This window comes from Myotis brandtii, unplaced genomic scaffold (genome assembly GCF_000412655.1).
Source record: "Myotis brandtii unplaced genomic scaffold, ASM41265v1 scaffold103, whole genome shotgun sequence".
NCBI classification, from domain to species: Eukaryota; Metazoa; Chordata; class Mammalia; order Chiroptera; family Vespertilionidae; genus Myotis; species Myotis brandtii.
In genome coordinates this window covers 596,937-617,831 of record NW_005353460.1, presented here as the reverse complement: position 1 = coordinate 617,831, position 20,895 = coordinate 596,937, and the positions used below count along the sequence as shown (strand labels likewise).

The window sequence follows — 20,895 nt, the reverse complement described above, 5'->3', positions numbered from 1 at the left end:
GGCCCCCCTCTCCCTCCCGAGTGCAAAAATTTTTTTCCACCGGGCCTCTAGTAAATGTATAAAATGAATTATATACATACATATATATGCATACATACCAGAGGCCTGGGGCACGGATTCGTGCACATTGAAAGGAAAATAATTAGAAGAAATATTTTAGAGGCCAGGGAGGGACCAAGGGAAGTTGGCTCCAGGGCATGTCCAGCTTGTGCCGCCCCATCCCAATCTGCCAGACCCCAGCTGCAAGATAACCAACCAGTTGGAACGTCTGCTCCCTGGTGGTCAGTGCACATCATAACGACTGGTTGAATGGTCGAACCAATGGTCGGACACTTAGCATATTAGGCTTTTATTATATAGGATATGCACAGGTGTATGTGATTTACTTTATTAATCCTTACATAGAAACACCAGAATTTTCCTCCAAAGAGTAATTTATCCACAATATATGTACTAGCAATTCTAAAAAATATGTATTAAAAATTTCTTCCATTATCTAAACTGAATATTTCAGGAGAAGTTTGAGACTGAAAATGATAGCTTCTCTTATAAATTGCTTTATGGTTTTTTTGAACTAGCTTTTCCCCATTGGTTCCTTAAATACAGATGATATATAATAATCCCTACATTTTGTTTTGAGGAAACCAGAAAGCAGAGGGGCAGCAAACTGTCTGAGTTACAGTTGGAACTGGTATTAGAGTCCCAGCCTGTGGAAGAGGGGTGGAGCCTCACCTGCCACACAGGCCCTGCAGCAGAGAAAGCCCAGCCCAGCACACAGATGCCTGTGTCCCCTGGCCGGGGCAGGGCAAGTGGTGGCACCTGTGACATCTTGTCTGAGGACAGAGCTGTGCTCCCAGTCTGACCCTGGGAGTAGAGGAAACTCCGTGTTTAAAAAAATGACAATGGGCTATTTCTCACCTTTATATAAAGGTTCTCCATAGAATTCCATAGAATAACCTACTTGTTTAGAGTGTAAAATAGAATAATGTTAAAATATTTAATATCCATGTGTTTTAAGGAATATGACCATTGCTTAAGGGGAGACAGGCTTGTAAATAAAGAAGAACGGTGAGGACTCGGCTTTTCCCTGGGCTTGGAGGAGAGCAAAGCTGGTCTCCAGCGAGCCAGGTTATTTAGTTTACTTTTAGCACTATCTGCAGCAATATTTCAGAGTAAAATAAGTAAAATATCTGTTCCTTTTTATTTGGCAGCAGCAAAGATCTCAGGGAAAAATAAATACATAAGAAATATGGAATCCCCACGGTATAATCCCAGGGTAGGGAAACGCACTTCTCTTAAATGCCTCCCTCTGGCATAATTGACTTTTCATGTGCATTTTAATAATGATATTTCAGCAGGTTGCAAGAGAATTTTTTTCTTCTGTTGTTGTTGTTGATGTAAATTATGGTTTGGAAAAAAAGTGTTATAAATCTAATTGCATTTTCACTTATATTAACAAGTCAGCACAATCTCCCAGCATGTTTACCAAGCAATTCCAATATTTACAGCTGACCTAATTGGTTGTGGGGTAGAGGCACTGAGCAATGTTTTATTGTCCTGATAGCTGCGTATGTGCTGAAGACAGCTGCTAAGGTGTAAAGCTACCCAGCGCCCCTGAAGCTTGCCTGCCTCATGTTTGCCTTCTTCAGCCAGTTGTAGAACAGGATAGGACGGAGGGAGGGAAAAGGAAAGGAGTTCTGCAGTAAAGAGGAGAGGAGTTTGTTAAAGATGCCTTTTCCTACTTCTACCTTTGCAAAAAAGATTTTCCCAATTATGTGGGGGCTGCTACAGACTCAAAAGCTAACTTGTTCTTGGCAAGTTTGAAGGAAAAGTTATAGATGATTGCATGAAAGCCAATAATACACTGAGTAAACATCCCTGATATTTGATGCTGAGTTCAGGACAATTGTGATCTTGTTCTTGACTTTCACTATCAAAGCCAGAGTGGTCTTTAGGAGCCAAGCATGGGTCTAACATAGGCTAGAAATTCTTATATTCTCAGGGGCTAATAAAAAGAAATCATTTCTACCAGGAGAAGACCATACTGCGTCATAGGGGACAGGAACTGGATCTACCTCTAACATTACTACAGATGAGTTCTGCTGCAGCCTTGCCACCTCTCATATTTAAACTAAAATTACATGTATCTCTAAGTCCTCTCTCTCTCCTACCCACACTGTTGGTTTAACACCACAAGTGTAGAATGCTCATAAAATATTAGCAGAAAGCTACTTTGAGGTGAGTCTCCAGATCATGGGTTTGATTGCTTTGTAGACAATGCTGTCTTCTGTGTCATGGTAATGGCTGGCACTTATTGAGAGCTTACTCTCTGCTAGGAACTATGAGATTGGTACCTCTGTTAATCTTCTCGCTGGCCCTATGAGATTGGTACCTCTATTTTTTTATAGATGAGAAACCTGAGCCACAGAACAATAAGGGAATTGCTCATGATCACATAGTGTGGATGTCAAAGAGCTGAGATCTGACCTTGACAGCCCACTTCCGGAGCCCCCACTATAGTCATAGGACTGGGTGGCCTCCTCCTTGACCACTCTTGTGTAACTTAAAAATAAACATGCCATAACATGCACTAGGATTTGGGATGTGGTACTGGATGTACCCAGGAGGCCTTGACTGGATGTCACCTAAAATCATACCTCCCCTTCTGGTTGATGCCTGAAATCTCCCAGTTAGGGCTCTATTCTTAGCTGCAGTTCTGGTTTCCTGATAAAAAGAAAAGCTACCCTGGGAAGGGTAAACTTCTGTTTTTGCCAATGACAATTCAAATAGATGTTGACACGGGCAGTAAGTAGCTAGGAATTGTGAGTCCCTGAGAAGGGTGATGATGGGGTGTCAAACAGAGGGCAAAAAAATGAGAATAAAAAATCTGTGGCAATTGCATAATTCACATTTTTTCCCTAGATTAGAAACTATGTAAGTCATGTCCTTATTCCTTGAACAGAGTTTTACTTAAAAAGCAGTGACTAAGCTTCACATGATTTTCACCTTGTCTTGTCAAGTTGGTCTTTTATATATAACCCCAAACCAACAAGGTCGCACCCCTGTCTTTTAGGAAATTACACATAAGAAGGATAACATGTAAAAATATAGTATTTAATGCAAATTAATATACACACTCAGTAAATGATCGGTTGTCACACTCTGATTTTTATGCCCATGTTATGAAGACTGCTTCCTCATCTGACTATCCAGCTAAATCAATGGAAATTTCCATAACCACAAGTCCTAGGAGAATTTGACTTCATTTTTCTTCAGACCTGTCCACACAATCACAAAGAGGTTTTAAAAAGGCCTTTGTCTCTCCTTTATTGCAACCTCCGAAGCTAGTCAAACAGACAGGGTGAGGGTGAGGAGAGTAATGGAAGGATATGTTGAATTTTCTATGGTATTCTTCAGACACTTTTATGAAGCCTGAAGCTCTCTTTGTCTTCTATTTTCAAGTAATAGTAATAAGATATTGTTTTTAAATCTAAAATATAACTTATTCAATACATATTTGATAAATTATTCCCACATTCATGGTATTTTGCTAGAGTTGTGGCACATTGCTTCTCAGAAACCCAGTGTTTGCCTAGATAGGAACAAGACAGGAACTAGAAAAGAGGTATTTGGAGAGTCTAAAACTAGTTTCCAACCTTTTTGTGGCCATGCCTCACCTAAGCAGCTAAAATCCTGATGCCCCCCTGTGACCTATAATTCTTATTATTCAAAAAGTGAACTATTCATGTGGAGGAAGCCTAAAGGGCCATAAACTTGTTCTAAACAAGCTTCCAAAGAACATGGCATCCATGAAAGAGAAAAATAAAAGAGCAAAAGGACAGTTGAAATACTGAGGAAGAAATCACTAAGAAATTGTTAAAAAAATAATAATATGAAGTGATATGAAAAAATAGCAAATGAAGTTTCAAAACACATACAAAGTACTGAAATGCATAAATATGTCACAATATATATTTATATGCTGTATCTGAGGCCTCTAGAACCATAAGAAATGCAAAAAATTCACTGTTAATAACTCATTTTTAAATTTCAAAATAACCCCTCTTAAATATCAAATTGCCCCCCTGTGGGGCATGTGCCCCACACTGGGAACCACTGGTCTAAAGGAAAATACCTACTCGTTATTTTGAAATTCTTTTTCTTCTACAACCCCTGTCACCCTAACCTATCTTTGGAACTCAGGCTGGTTATGCTCAAAAATATCATTTTTGTATGTGTCAGTCTATCTCTATCCCTAACCTCATACCTATACCTGTAACTGTTTGTGGATACATATTGTATAATTGTTTTCTTTGAACTTTGTAATGAAACTTGAAAAAATGCTTATTAAACTTCATACCAATGGCATGCTTTTGGTTTCCCAGTTATAGACTATATATTTTACTCAAATAGAAAAGTGTATGCTTGTTGAGAGGGAAAGTCATTTTAAAAGCTTGATATAAAAGAATGGGAAAAAGGTGCCTGCTCAGATTTCATAATATCAATTTCTGTAGAAAGCTCAGACAGATGATCGTGAATAGGGAAGGACCACGTGCAGTAATTTCTTTGCAAATATTCTGCCCTTGGAAAGACCCTGGAAACTAGTCCTCAGTAAGAGTTCAGACATCACAGAAGCTAAAAGATGGGGTTTCTCTTGCTGGGATCATCCGGGGCACAGCGATCAATAAAGTGTGGGAGCAAAAATGGAAGAAAGGTCCTATTTCATTTCCTAAGAGAACTGTGTGTGTGTGTGTGTGTGTGTGTGTGTGTGTGTGTGTGTGTGTATTGCACGTGCGCTGGAGGGGGGCATAGTACCTAAAAGTGAGAGGTCACAAGGATAGATGTCTCAGGAGTCATGGAGTCATGCCTGGGTATAAATAACATAGGAGGGCTGGACGTGGGTGTCCCAGAAGAGAAACCACTTCTCTCAGTTGGATGGATTTCTCCAGGCCCTTAGTGTCAGTACACATCTTGTACTAACATGCTTCTGGCCTGAGAGAGGATATCCTGGCAGTCCTTCTGAGTGGACTGTAATTTTCCCAGAAACTGAAGTCTTCCATGGGATCAGTTGGGCTGGAAGGCACTGGGAAATAGCCAAGGAAGAGCTGGAATTGCCATAGAAAAGGAATGTTCTGGAGGGAAAATGGCAAGCTCTAGGCAGCCTTGGAGGTGGCAAAGTGAATGAACCAGCATGAGGCACTGCATTATAGATCTTCACAAAAAACCTGTTGATATGCTCCATGTAGCTGATGGCCTATGAGTGGTGAGTGGGAGAGATTGAAATTTTGGAAGAACTTAGATTTCAAATCCTCTCCCTCTGAATGTGAAAAAAATATTGGCTGCAAAGCATGGAAATATAGGAGCCAATGAAATGTTGGCAGAGGGGAATGAGGGAACAGAATGACATCAATATGAACTATTTTCTACTTCCCCAATTTGTATTGTGTTAGGCGCTACATAAAAACTTTGTAAGTTTTATTTCATTAAACTCTCACAACATTTCAATTGCTTAGGTTCTAATATTATTTCTATTTTGCAGATGAGGAAACTGAAGCTTAAGAGGTAAAGAGAATTGCCCAACTGGTGTGGCTCAGTGGTTGAGTGTCGACTTATGAACCAGGAGGTCACAGTTTGATTCTCCATCATGGCACATGTTTGGGTTGCAGGCTTGATCCCTGGTAGTGGGTGTGCAGGAGGCAGCCAATCAATGAGTCTTTCTCATCATTAATGTTTATATCTCTCCTTCTCCCTTCTTCTCTGGAATCAATAAAAATATAATTTTATAAAAAGGCCAAAAAAAAGAACCCTAAAGAGAATGGTCATCTAGGGCTTATGCCTGCTATCGTGACAATCCTCATGGCTGATGTTTGTGGGCATTTGACCTTTAAAGAGCACTGACTGGCTTGAACATTAGAAAAGAGAGAAAAATAACATCCATGGTCTCTGGTATTTCTGAACGAATAGGAAGAGCATAGAGAAGCTGATATTATAAATATGACCTTGGCTATAAGTTTCACAAAGACACAGTGGGAAGGGAAGTTATGTGGGAAGATGCGTTCAGATTTCAAAATAGTCTATTGGAGTTGAATTAAGCAGACCCAGAGGGAGAAATGTGAGGGAAGGGCTGATAAGCTCAAAGAAGACAAACCTTTCTCTTAGAAGTGGTTTCCTCTCCTGGCTCAGTTCTAACATATCCTGCTTGGAAATGTCTGCCTCTCCTTGTTTCACTGGTTAAATATCTGTCAATATCTACTTGGGTTTATAAACACCCACTATTAAAAATACTGAATGACTTGATGTGAATATAGTGTTATTGGTCAGTCATACCATGACTTAAATTAGTTGTATCTAATTCTTTTCTTTTTAATATCTAGTTAAAATCAATTTTACTAAAGAAGTGAATTTTGATAAAGAAGAGGAAGATAATAATAAATACTTGTGAAAAGATAAAATAGACAGAACCCCCTCAGCTCACCCAAAGTGGGGTGACCAGAATAAAGAAAGGAAGCAAACAAAGGGGCTCTAGGAATGGTTGAGATGCATTTTTGTTTATCATAAAATGTTTCAAGGTCTGCCCTGGCCAGTGTGACTTAGTTGCTTTGAGCATCGTCCTGTACACTGAAGGGTCACGGGTTCCATTCCTGGTCAGGGCACATACTCAGGTTGTAGGTCTATCCCCGGTCAGGGAGCATACGGGAAGCAATTGATCAATGTTTCTTTCTCACATGGATGTTTCTTTCTCTCTCTCTCTCTCTCTCTCTCTCTCTCTCTTTTTCTCTCCCTCCCTCCCTCCTTCTCCCTCTCTAAACTCAATAAAAACATAATTTTTTTTTTGCATAGGTCTAATTTTATCACCCTGAAAAGGAAGAGGAAATATTCATCTTCTCTCATTACATAACCCATTGATTTAAAGACACAGAATTCAGGTGAATAGACCTAGTGTTTATTTATTCAACAAATACATATTCAACTACCATCTATTAAATAGAATTGTGTGTGCTAGTCTAAGAATCTAATTGCTATTTATAACATTGCTTATTCTGTGGGAAAGTAGAGACACCAGGCATATAATGAAATGTTGCACTATAACTGTTGTAGAAGTTAGAGCTGTCTGTATGGCTTCAAGTACTAAGAATAGAAAATTGCAGTTTCTGAACTGACCAGAAAACCCACTGCTGGCCTGAAGATATCAACTCTAAAAGCATTAGGCCCATTGTCAGCAAAACTATAAATAATATTATGTTGATTTTGGTATGTGAATGTAATACTATTAAGACATCCAAAAATAGATCACAAATAGCACAGATCATGTATTTGACATTTCCCCCCTAATAATGCCTATTTGTCTCTATGAAGCTATCAAGGCCATTTTATCACTCATTGTTGTTACCCATTACTTATGTTTGCCAATTTGCTGGCTAGAGTTACCTTTACCCTTTAAAAAATAAAAATGAACAACAAAAGAAAAAGCCACCCTATTTTCCTAGCTGGTGTTGCTCAATGGTTGAGTATACACCTATGAACCAGGAGGTCAAGGTTTGATTCCTTATCAGGGCATATGCCTAGGTTGCAGGCTAGATCCCCAGTAGGGCATGCAGGAGGCAGCCAATGGATGATTCTCTTTCCTCTCTGAAATCAATAAAAAATATACATATATTTTAAAAGCCACTCTATTCTACAGTGGTCAGCAAACTGCGGCCCCTTGAGTGTGGCTTTTCCACAAAATACCACGTGTGGGCGCGCACACACTGTGCGATTGAAACTTCATGGCCACACTCAAGGGGCTAAAGAGCCACATATGGCTCGTGAGCCGCAGTTTGCCGACAACTGCTATAGTACAAAGTGGGGGCAGAACCTGCCATTGATCTCATTAACAATGTATTTAAATCAGCTAAGCTAACCAACTCCATTGATGAAGTATCACAGAAATTCACCCACAAATGGTACTTTTCTAAGGGTATACCACTGTACAACCAGCAGTATGGCCCTGATTAGTGTTTTTGTTTGTCTGTGTGGGTTTTGTTGTTGTTGTTGTTTTATTTTAGAGAGAGGAAGGGATAGGGAGAGAGAGAAACATCAATTGGCTGCCTCCTGTATGCCCCTTACCGGAGATCAAACCCACATCCCAGGCATGTGTCCTAATCTAATCAGTAATTGAACCTGTCTCCTGTATGCCCCTTACTGGAGATCAAGCCCACATCCCAGGCATGTGTCCTAATCTAACCAGTAATTGAACTGTACATGGGAGGACACTCAACCAACTGAGCCACACCAGCCAGGGTGATTAGAGTTTTTTCTTAAGCCTCTAGTAAATGTGAACCTATCTTGCTTTTAAATTAAGAGGTATAAGCGAATTAAGCATCATCATAAAGATTATCTGGATGGGTTACTTTCACTATCTCTTACCTTACTTATGGGTTTTTAAAGCATATTCAAGGATCATCCAGCCAGATATAAGGCTGATAGGCCCAGTCTGTGGATAGACTAGGCCGTGTGGATCAATTCTCCTTGTAGATACCTGCTTTAGACTATTTTCTTATTTGTCACAGACAATGGGGGAATTAAAGACAATGGGAAAAATAACAGTAAGTTAAATTATTTTGTTTTTATAGCTGTCTTAAAGGATAGTGGGAAAAGTCAGTGAAACTGAATGGCTAAAATTACATTTAAGGATTTTCTGTGGCTTTATTATCCATGAATTGCCAATCCTCTATCATCACAAAAGATATAGCAAAGAATAAATAAAAGTATAAACATGGTTGTAGCACAGATTGTCTTTACATTATCCAAACAATTTTCCAACTGAACTTTGTAACAACTTTGCATTAGTGTAGTTGGAGCACAGATTGTCTTTACATTATCCAAACAATTTTCCAATTGAACTTTGTACAACTTTGCATTAGCGTAGACATAACACACGCACGCACGCGCACACACACACACACGCATGCACACGCACACACGCACGCGCACACACAATATCAATAGTAAAGAATGTATTCTTAAGAAATGTTAGATATTATTTCTCACAGCACTCTACTTATTACTTCTCATCAGGTCAGCTGGTACATGGAGGGTTCCATGTTTGCCCCGTGCCTCGCCCATGTCATATCCTTCCAGGAGTTGAGATTCCCACTCTCATCTACCTTCCCAAACCCCATCTCCCACAGGAAATTTTCTGGAACAATCCATGCAGCCTTCCTAACCTCTTCCTCTTTGACCTTCTGCTAGAATCATCAATACAGCACTTGAAATCCTGCCTTATCTGGCCTCTGGTTGATTTTATATGAATTTGTCTTGTTTACCCACTAGAATGCCTAGGACCGTGGCTAGCATACTGCGGCTCATGAACCACATGTGGCTCTTTGGCCCCTTGAGTGTGGCTCTTCCACAAAATACCACGTGCGGACGGGCAGGTACAGTGCGATTGAAACTTTGTGGCCCATGCACAGAAGTCGGTTTTCGGCCTGGGCGAGTCTATTTTGAAAAAGTACTGTTGATATTTGGCTCTGTTGACTAATGAGTTTGCCGACCACTGGCCTAGGAGATTAAACGTGATTTCCATATCTACAAACACATCAAGCAGAGAGCCTACTTAGCACATAGAGACATTCAATAAATTTCTATTTACCAACCATTTTAAAAGAAAATAGAAAGATCTGTAAGTCCCCTTGTTAGTCTGTAACTGTCATTAAGAGTGGGGCAAAGTATAAATTCACAAAATTCCACAGTACCTTTCCTCTAAACAGTGCTTAATCCTTTCTCACAGATTATCTGTCATAAAATCCTAGAATAAAAGGCAAAGAAAGGTAGAAACTAAAATTCCTAGGACTTTGATATTCCTCCTAGTGCAGACATGAAGTAGTGGCACATTTGATGGCTCAGACATTTAACACCTGCTTCCCCTGTAGAAGAGGCACAGTAAAACCTCCGTTAATCGACCCATCAATCCGGGATCCTTAGTTAAGCAAAAGCATGAGTTTTCTTGTATTCTAAGAAAGAGGTGAATTATAGCAAAAACAAGTTTAAGGATTTATCTCAAAATCCACATATTTGAAAAGTTCTGCACTTATTACATATTCAATCCAATTTTATACACCTTCTTAGATACAATAATTGATAACTGCAATAATAAGTAATATTAACTGAGCACTTACCTCAACCAGGAGTCAAGAAAAGTGCTTTAAATACCTAATCTCATTACAAAAAATCCTATAGAGAATTAATTACTATTATACTAATTTAAGATATCAAAACTGAAGCACCTAGATGTTAAGCAACTTGTCCAAGATCATATAGCTTAGAGCCAGCATTTGAACTTACCTTATATAATTCCAGAGCATAATGACTATGCTCTGCTTATAATATAGTATTTAATGGTACACAATCACATTTCTCAAGCATTAAATATTTTCTTGGTATCAGATAGCTACTAAATTACAATGTTGCCAACATATTGCAGAGTTATTCATAATAAAGTTTATAGTAATGGAATTTTTAGATCAACTCTCTATTTAAAATCTCTAGACATATCACCCTCCCCCTCCAACTCTGCATTCTAATTAATCAAGGTTTTAATGTATTAAAGAGCTGTAGGAAAAAGGGGGGCAGAATTTACTGACCCTATTTTGCAGATTCTGAAACAAAGACAATTTTATCATCAATTTGTTGGAAAGGGGGATATATTAATACTAAAAAAAGCCATTTGGAAATAGTTGAAATGCCATCCAACCCACACTTCTAGAGTGCTTGAAAGGTAATCTGAAGCTGAAACCGGTTTGGCTCAGTGGATAGAGTGTCGGCCTGCGGACTGAAGGGTCCCAGGTTCGATTCCGGTCAAGGGCATGTACCTTGGTTGCGGGCACATCCCCAGTGGGAGATGTGCCGGAGGCAGCTGATCGATGTTTCTCTCTCATTGATGTTTCTGACTCTCTATCTCTCTCCCTTCCTCTCTGTAAAAAATCAATAAAATATATTTTAAAAAAGGTAATCTGAAAGAAACTGCATACATAACCTTTGGTTATCATATAAGTTATCTCAGGACTATTGGGGGAGGTATATTTACTTAGTTTAATGATATTGGGAGAAGAAGGGATGAATTCATGTTGGTGAGAAACAATTCCATTGGTCAGTATAGAAGCTGATAAAGCAAATATTCTGGTTTCAGTCAAATTTTTATTGCCCTGGGATTCTCAGAAAGCCATAGGGGACCAGAGTTCTCTGAGGCTCTTACCCGTTGGCAAAGCTAAAGTAGCTACTCGTACTTGATTCTTCCCTTGAAATAAAACCGCGAATTGCTGTCCCAGAGGGTTTCTTCATGCTGGTGGTCGACGTTGGCATTATTTTTGCCCCTGCAATACCATTGCAATCTTAGTGAGTTGGCATAATATCTGTTCATTAGAGATTTTGAAACTTACTAATGGCTGAGATATTTCTAAGCCCCTAACTAAGGAGTAGCTGGGGATCCTTAGCTACACACTAGTTCTAAGAGGGTCAATTATAGAAGGCTCTGTAATTTCCTTCTGTAGAATTAAGAGTAGGTGGAAAATGATTGTGAGGATTCAATACCATATAGTATGTTTAAAATAAGTACCTATTGAGTTGCTGCTGTATTTTTCTAATCCATCACTCCTCCCATCTCACCCAAAAACATTGCATCCAAGGAGCCTTCTTACTACAGACCAGGTGCAGAGCCACTATAGGACTCTAAGAAAAACAACAACGCACAATACAGTCCCCTTCTCCCTTCTGCAGATGGTGCTCAGATTGCAATTCATTCTACTAGGACAGTGGTCGGCAAACTGCGGCTCGCGAGTCACATGCGGCTCTTTGGCCCCTTGAGTGTGGCTCTTCCATAAAATACCGACTTCTGCTCATGGGTCACGAAGTTTCAATTGCACTGTACATGCGCGCCCGCACGTGGTATTTTGTGGAAGAGCCACACTCAAGGGGCCACAGAGCCGCATGTGGCTCACCAGCTGCAGTTTGCCGACCACTGTACTAGGACATTGCCTCCTTTTACTTTATTTTCCTTCATGGCTTCTTTATTATTAATTCCTAGAAAATTTGTAAAGTTCAAAATCTGAAAATAATACAAAAGTAAGTACTTTATCTGCAAATGGGGATAATACTGGGGTTTCAGAGGGTGATCATGAGGCTACATGCAAGAATGTTTGCAATTTAATAATAAAATGAGCAACATGAAGCTGCACTGAAGTGGAAAAAGCTGACACATGAGCCATTACTTCATTCTGCATGCACATGTTGATACCCAATCATGCCATTCTTATTTCAGAATCCTTTCAACACACTAGGATAGGAAACCTTTATTGGTCACTTGGCACTCGGTATTATGATAAAAAATAACATTCTAAGGGGTGCTTTGGGAGTTGAATGCTTCTCTTTCACTCTTAAGAACCCTGAATTATCTGCTTCCCTGAACCTCTCAGAGAAGTGAAGATCATCTGAGAAGAAGTTATCTGAGTGAGGACAAAGTCAAAGAGCAGTCAGCATTGCTACTCCTCCTCTTCCCTCACCCACACAAGTAGAGAAGAAAGAGCTGGCCTTTTCTTCTTGTGTCAATTTAAGAATCATCTTGGTACCATTACTACTTGGAATGGGGAGTTCACGTGGAACAAGGCTTTAAACCCACATAGCACCAGGTTTTGGATAATTGCAGACAGAAAAAGCCACAAGAAAATCTTGGTATCCCTCTTCTTTTGTGGTGATGCTTTCTGAACTATTGTAATCTATGGAAAATATCAATCGAGTCAAAAACACACTTCTGGAAGAAGAGAGACATCCTTTGTTTAGGTGATTTGTCAGCTTAAATAATCAGTAATTGCATCACACAGGTGTGCTAGGAGACAGGCTTGGCATAAGATTGTTCCCTACCTGTAATCCTCAGAAGCCTCCACTTACATATGGAGGCTTGATGGGGGCTTTCAGGTTGACTGATGTTTCCTTATTTCCTGGTTACCTTTTGCCCTGGGGGAATGGCCCGGGGAGGGAACATCTGAAGAAAAGTCTGAGTGAGAACTAGTGTGTTACCAACTGTCAGTCTTTAAAGGCTAGAGGCTTAGTATTCGGGATAGAAGCTGAGCTGTGGAATGTAAAAAGCAACATGCTCAAACTGGCTTAGGAACAATGGGACTTTCGGGAAGTCTCTGCCTTCGCAAAGCCTAACTCTCCAGCCAACAACATTTGCCAGGTCCTAAAAAAAAGTGTGTGAAATTTTTGCTAAAGCTTTGAATCTTTCCCGGTGCCATGCTTAATAAAATATCTTCTGAAAACACATTATGATCGTATAATGTTGGAAGCTTTCATAATTATCGAAGCACGTGCATGTATGTGGGGATCGGAAAGAACAGCCTGTATGAGGACTGGAGAAGTCTCTGGCTGTGTGTAGGCGGACTGGAGGTCAAAGGTGAAATGCTTCCTTCCAACTCTGAATTCTATGATACAAATGACCTTCAAAAAAGTCTAAAAGTGTTCTCTCCACCAGGGTGCAGATAAGCAACACTCTACTGTTGCCCTTGCCCCAGCTTCTATGCTGCTTCAAATGCTTAGAAAAAAGCAAAGAATAAAATAAAAATAGGAAGACAAAGTCACCTCTCTCAAGTCATTCTAAAATAGAGGAAGGGAGAGGGAGAGATAGAAACATCAAAGATAAGAGAAAGTCATCAAAGATAAGAGGTAGTCATCAAGGAGGCTACCTCCTGCACACCCCACACTGGCGATTAAGTCCGCAACCCAAGCATGTGCCCTGACCAGGAATTGAACTGTGACCTCCTGGTTCATAGGTCAATAGTCTACCACTGAGCCATACCAGCTAGGCTTCTTTATTTATTTTTTATCTATCTATAGCTTACAGTGTGCAAATAATTCTTTTTTCATGAGACAAGAAAAAAATAGAATGGATATTGCCTAGCTAGACTAATAATGTCTTGCCATAGCTTACTATGACTTCCCTATGGATATTCTAAAAAATGTTTCTGAATAGACCATTAGACATCAAAAAAGACATGGCAGCTAAGACCTGTGAATGACTGGAAAAAATGCAAGTCCTATATGTGGCCAATGGTGTAATTATCTCTCTCTTCCCCAAGTAGCGATTTCCTTGAAAGCTATGAGCAAACATTTTTCTTTCCTGGCATACATGGTAAGACCACTTGTTAAGACATGCCTCATGCATGATTTCCATGTAGATAGCAATAATTCTACTCCTTTCTATCTCCCTCAAAAAGTCTCATCAGGTGTTCAAATGAGTGAAAATAATTACTGTATTATTTGGATAATTCCGAATCTTCTCCAATTTACTAAATAGATAATTTGTTGCAATTATTTACAAAATTTTATATTTACTAATCATTGTGACACACCTAAAAAGTTTTATTATGTATTCTGGATAAGAACCACTGCTCTTAAGGGCTGCAGAGTCAGCAGGACAACAGATCAAGCTAATGTCTTGGTCTTGCAAATGTAAGGATACTGTTTGGATCACCTATTCAAACCATTTCTAACTCTTTTCATACCCTCTTTTCAATTCAATTTTCATAATTCCCCTCTCTATTTGTTGTGACTCCATCACAAAAATTAGCATTCTAATGAGAACTCTAAAGTAGTTCTCAGGAGGTGGGGATCAGGGGATTTGGCCACAACTTTCCGGAGGTCCATTTTCACATTGTCCACTCCCTCCACTCCATCGCATAGGATGATTTTTATGTGATCATCCTTGCCCTGGTTGAGGAACACTTCTCTAAAACCATAGGCATTAGAGATTTTATTTTATTTTATTTTTTGCCATTTATTTTTTATTTCTTATTTTGATAACATAAATCTATTATAAAATTCGATGAGGACAAATCAGAGCAACAAACAGAGTATGCCCACCTAGCAACTCCTGAGTTCATCACCTCAGACATAACCATTTTCAACTTATCAGCTTTTTCTCTTTGTATTTAATTCTATATTTTTATTTTTGTTTATATTCCTGTTAATTAATTTTTCTATTTTGGGCATTATCTATTTACTTTCTACTGTAGAGCAGAAGGAGTAATTGTCTTTTTGCTTTTCTGTGTAAATTAGATAAGTCATTGGGCAGGAACTTTCCTAGTGCCAACTATAGAGTTCACTTCCTGCTATTTCACCACTGAAAACTCTAATGCCATTTAGAGATTTATTCCTTCTGCTCTAAAGCCTAGCTCTGTTGGTCTTCATGCTCTGCCCAGCCACCATCCCCCCCCACAAAAAAAAATCAAGGAATGGATTAAAATAAGTATAATCTACTAGAACTTTTCTGCCAATTTTTATTTCATCTGTTTTTTTATTGACTAAAAAAAAATAATGATTCATTTTATGTTCCCATAGGCAATATGATAATTAACTTATGTGTAGTATTTACCATTTGCCAGACACTGGTCTTAATGCTTTGTATATTAATATACTCAATTTGTATACCTTTATATACTAATATGCTCATTTAACCCTCTGAGATGTGTAATATTATTATCAACATTTTACATAAACAAGCATAGGGAGACCTTAAATAATTTGCCCTAAGTCATACAGCTAAAAAGTAAGTGACCAATGCTGAATTCATCTTCTAACCATGGCAGTCTGTTGCCTCTAAAACTTTAGATTGGGAACTTAAGTGAGAACCTCTAGTGTGGCTCTAGTTTAGAAAAAGGAAAGTAATCAAAGATAATTATGAATCATAGAAATCACAGCGATTTTCAACCTTTTTTAAAAAAAATCTCATGGCACCCACAAACTAATTACCAAAATTCTGTGGCACACCAAAAAATATATTTTTCCATCATCTGGTGAAATAAAAAAATAGGTCCAATTTTGAAGCATTCACACTGGAAGGCTATTGTTGTGTTGGTTGTTGTCACATTTTTATTTGACAATCTAAGGGGAAAGAGGTCAGTGCCCCTGACTAAATAGTTGGGTATTGCACGTTTTATAATCTTTGAAGCACACAGGTTGAAAATTGCTGGAATATCCAAATGGAAAAGGGCCATAGCCGTGACGAGAAGTTCCCATTTTGGAAATGATAACGTCAAGACCCCAAAAGGTAACGTTTGTCCTAAACGACAGCTAAGGAGTGGCCAGAATTCAAGTCTTCTGCTTCTCATTCGGTATAGTAGGGAGAAGAAACTGGTGGGAACAAGAAAACTTAATTAGCTCAATAAAGTGTCTATTCCCTTAATGGAAGGGAATAGACTGGGGATAGACACCCTTTATCTGGCTCTGAAATGTGACTCAACCTAGAATTTGTACTAATCCAAAGTCAGTAAAGTATTTATTTTGGCATCAATTTATGAAAATTAATTCTCTGGGAGAATTTCCAGATATTATCATAACTTTCAAGTCTATAAGGACAAGCAATCAGCTTCTATATTGATGTTTTGGGCACATTTGGGCTAAAAGTAACTCTTCAGATTCAAATTCATGCTCTAACCACCAGACCAGTGAGCATTCCCATGGTACTCTGCTGCCATCGTCTGGCAAACTGAAGTTAAGGACAGCAAATAGAGTCCTGAATCAGTGGGATAGGCTTGGAGGGAGTGGTGACTGAGGATCAGTATGGAGCAGGAAGAAGAAATGATTATGAGAAGAATTAAAAAGTCCTGAGCTTAAACATTAGATTGTAAATTGAAAGTCTTACTAATTTATTCCTTTGATACTATAAAATGCATGTCATAAACATGGGTAAAAATTGGCATATATGCAAAATAAAGGCAGGGCCTTTTTATGGAAATAAAAATATTTCCATATTTATACACTAGAGGAATTTCCTGCTTTTAAATATTTATTATTTATAGTAAAACAACACTTAAAAGTCAGTTAAATAAAGGGGTGCTTATGCCTTTTTATAAAACATTTTTGTTTTGCAAAATGATTGATAACAGTGCAAGTTTATGAGTGTGGATAATTTATTTGCAAAAGTTTTATTTTTATACCATATTTATAGGGATATGTCTACTGCACAAAACCATGCTACATTTTCATATAGTATAAAGATATGTACATTGAAAGGATACTTTTGACACATTTTTTCCTTCTTATTCACACCTTCTTTAGTGAGATATTTCTCCTATTTAGTCAAGCCTCATCTATTACCTAAAAAAATCAGTATTGTTATAGAATTTAAAAAGAATTAATGGCCCTAGCCTGCTTGGCTCAGTGGATAGAGCATTGGCCTGCAGACTGAAAGGTCCCAGGTTTGATTCTGGTCAAGGGCACATACTTGAGGGCTTGATCTCCAGTGTGGGGAGTGCAGGAGGCAGATGATCAATGAGTCTCTCTCATCATTGATGTTTCTATCTCTCTCTTCTTCTCCCTTCCTCTCTGAAATCAATAAAAATTTATTTTTTAAAAAAGAATCAATGTTTAATTTTTGAATCCAAAATAGGGTGTTAAAGGCCATCTAATGAACAATATTCTTCAGACTGAAGCATTTTGGGAAATTATATATATAATCTCCCAAACTGTCTTAGAGTCTCAAGGGGAAATTGAGAGATTCAGAGAACATGGAGGCAGGGTTGAGACAGAGCCTTTAATTTGGCATCTAGAATGGCACCCTGAGAAGTTCCGTGGACCTGCTCCTCAGGGAATCTCTGGTAGAACTCATTTGCCTGGCCTGTGAATGAGTTGGACTAGGTAACTAATAAGGCTGCTTTCAGCCATAAAGGACTGATTCTCAGGTCTTGTATGCCCAGTAGGGAAATGTCTGCTATTTCTTGGCCAAGTTCAAATGGGACCTATCCTCGTTCCTTGGCCACACCCCCAGAAGCTGTGCCAAGGACATGCAGGTGTAAGGTGCAGTTACCTGAGAAGTGTTGATGGTTCCTGCTTTTGCAGCTACATCTTCGAATTAGCTCAGGAGAATGCACATCACTGTGACAGGTGGCACAGTAAAAGAAGGCTCTGGACAATGAAAGCAAATCAAGAATGACTTATGTGAGACTTAACACTAAGGAAGCATGGTGCTGACTCAGTCTGCCTGCCATTAAGTTGTATGTGCGTTAGGATTTTCTCCCCATAAAGTAATAAAAAAATTTACCTTTTGACATGCTTTGGAGATTCAGCAATAAAGAACCCTAATGTGTTCTTTTGCAACATGACTTGTGCAGGTGGATTTAGTATCAGACCACTAGAGACAAAAACAAACAAAAAACAAGGCATTTTTTCCCCGCCAATATTTGTGCCAATATTTGGTGTTTCATTTTGTTATTACCAATGGATTCTCTCAGTTCCAGAGTCACTAGGACTCAATCCCCTTTTACTGCTAAACATGGTAGAAAATGTAAATTTGGTATATTAATACTCTGATTACTGCTAAATATTCTGAGGGGAGGGAGGTCATGACACAACTGCTGAGCTGTGTACACAACTGAGCTAAGGGTAAGGTCGTCTTTGGACTATGTCCTAAATCTGAGATGGTCAAACAAGCTCAGATGTATGAAGCCTTGATGACTTAGGCTATCCATTGACATGTAGGCCAAGGCCACATAGTTGCTAGACTTACTAGTGGTGTTCATTCTTATATTTGAACTTTACAATTAAATTATGTATATTAATCAGTTGGGTTCAAAAGTTCCTTTTATTTACCTATCCATTTTCTGAACCTGTGTATTTCTTCAGTCCACAGGCCAACGTTTTATACACTGAGCCAAACCAGCTAGGGCAAACCTGTATATTTCTTTCAACTTCATTTTGGTCTCCTGATTGCAAGATTTTTGAGAGTAGGAACCACATGAATTGTTTCTATTTCTACATTACTTGTATATTTTGATTTTCCATTTTCTTATGGTTTGTGTGTTTAAAAATGCTGCCATATAAATTTCACCCATGATACTCCTTGATGCAGTACTCTATTACGACTGTTTGAGTTCCTCATGTTTCTCCCTATGTTTGTCAGATTTCCTGTTGTGTTTTTTTTCAGATCTCCAGTATAAAGAGGCCTTATAACCCTATAACTCTCCTCACTTCATTTGTGCATGATGAAAGTATTCCTTTCCTCCTTTAAAACACACTCTTTTATGTTCACATTGGAAAGAGGTCAAGTCTTAATTCTGGAAAAGGTTATTCTGCTGTTAGGGTACCTCCAAGAAACTTGCAAGTATGAGAGCCTCACAAAAAATAAAGGAGCTTATACAACAAAAGCTCTTCAGCCCAATACCAAGAGTAGAAAGATGCTGAGGAGCTATGTTCAGGTAGATTATTACCTGAGACATTGGCTGACAGTTTCTGAGTATTCACCAACTGATGTTATTGAGTGGAATGATTGCTTTAACTTTCAAAGAGAAAGAACATGGATTTGTGACTCATACCCCAAATATCACTGTTCAGTAGCTCTCAAGTATACTTAGTTGCTTCTTCATGTCTCCTTTTTGTTTTGTTTTGTTTTGTTTAGAGAGAGTGGAAGGGAGGGGAAGAGACACATCAATGTGAGAGAAACACATCAATTGATTGCCTCCTGCACATGCCCCAACTAGGGCCAGGAATCGAGCCTGCAACCAAGGTACCTGACCTTGATGGAAATTGAACCTGGGACCCTTCAGTCCATAGGCCAATGCTCTATCCACTGAGCCAAACTGGCTAAGGTTTTAAAGGGATGTCTTCTGAACTCTTATTAAATATTTAGTTATAAAAATACTGTCATGATTATATTTGAAAGAAGAGGTGAACTTTTGAAGATTTTTTTGGACTGACATTATTGCTTAATTCTTCTCCTCGTTAATCATGACCAGTTGTTTTATTAGAGAATGTTTGCTACTGGAACAATCTCAAAATATTATCTAACTGGGTCAGGTCCAACTTTATCTCTTAGCAGGTGACAAATTATTCTCTAAGACAAATCTTTATGATTATCCAGGGGTTTTGCAAGATGTAGAGTATATTCAAGTGTATCAATTAGAAGAGAAAATAAAAGGTTAAAAAAGAGATTTTCCACCAGTGTTTCAATATACAGTACTCGTCTAAAGCCCAACCTTTGAGATGCCCATATTTCTTTCACTTATTTATGACTATGGTGGATGCAGTACAGCTTGGTGATCAGAAGCGCAGCCCCCAGAGCCAGATTAGGTTCAAATTATGGCTCTGCCACTGGAGAGCAGTGTGAGTTTGGGGAAATTAGTTACCCTTTCTGGGCCTCAGCTCCCTCCTCTGTAAGATGGAACTGATCATTGTGCACACCTCACAACATTGTTGTTAGAATTCAAGAGCTAATGTAAGTAAAGTGCCTACAGCATCATTGGTCATGAACTAGCTATAATTTAGGAGATCGCTATTATCAATATCTTTGCCAAATCAGGACTTTGATTCACCTTTTTTGGTGAGAAATCAAAGTTAAGACTATGTTAGACCAGGTTCCTCTTTCATTGTGGGTAGGTGTATATTAGATAGGAAACAGCACCAGGAACTCTCAAATATATGTAGAAATTAGTTGCTTAATAGATATTCATGTTTCTGGTCTATGATGTCCTAATAGTCATTCTAATATTTATTAGAAATCTGGGATGTCAGGATTGAAAAGGATCTTAAAAGCATTTGGTCCAGTAGTATCCAAATGCCAGTGAATAAACTGACTATGTCATGGAGCCTTACAAAATTCTCAGGCCCCACCCACCCTTAGAGATTTTGATTCTGTAAAGTTCAGAAGCTGGGGTTTAGAATCTATATGTCTTTAAAACTTTGTAAATAATTCTGATGTGTAGCCCAGGTTGTTGAAGGCCAAAACGATGTTTAAATTTGATCAAGTTGGGGGCCAGTCTGAAACCCAAGCTGCCTGGGTTAGGTTTAGATCTTGAGATTTTTCTTGAGCATGGCAGGATTGCTAAATAGAATGTAGCCAGCCAGACAGTACTGCTTGTTAAATCTGCTTAA

At 38.7% G+C, this 20,895-nt stretch overlaps 1 protein-coding gene across 1 annotated transcript in view; it reads right to left on the bottom strand.

Annotated features, from left to right (window-relative positions):
- Positions 1-20,895, bottom strand: part of KCNU1 (potassium channel, subfamily U, member 1) — a 124,484-nt gene that overhangs the window by 60,980 nt on the left and 42,609 nt on the right. Inside the window, 3 exon segments of the mRNA XM_005856502.1 lie at positions 11,234-11,351; positions 17,837-17,934; positions 18,071-18,160. Of these exon segments, the coding sequence (XP_005856564.1) occupies positions 11,234-11,351; positions 17,837-17,934; positions 18,071-18,160 (306 nt within the window).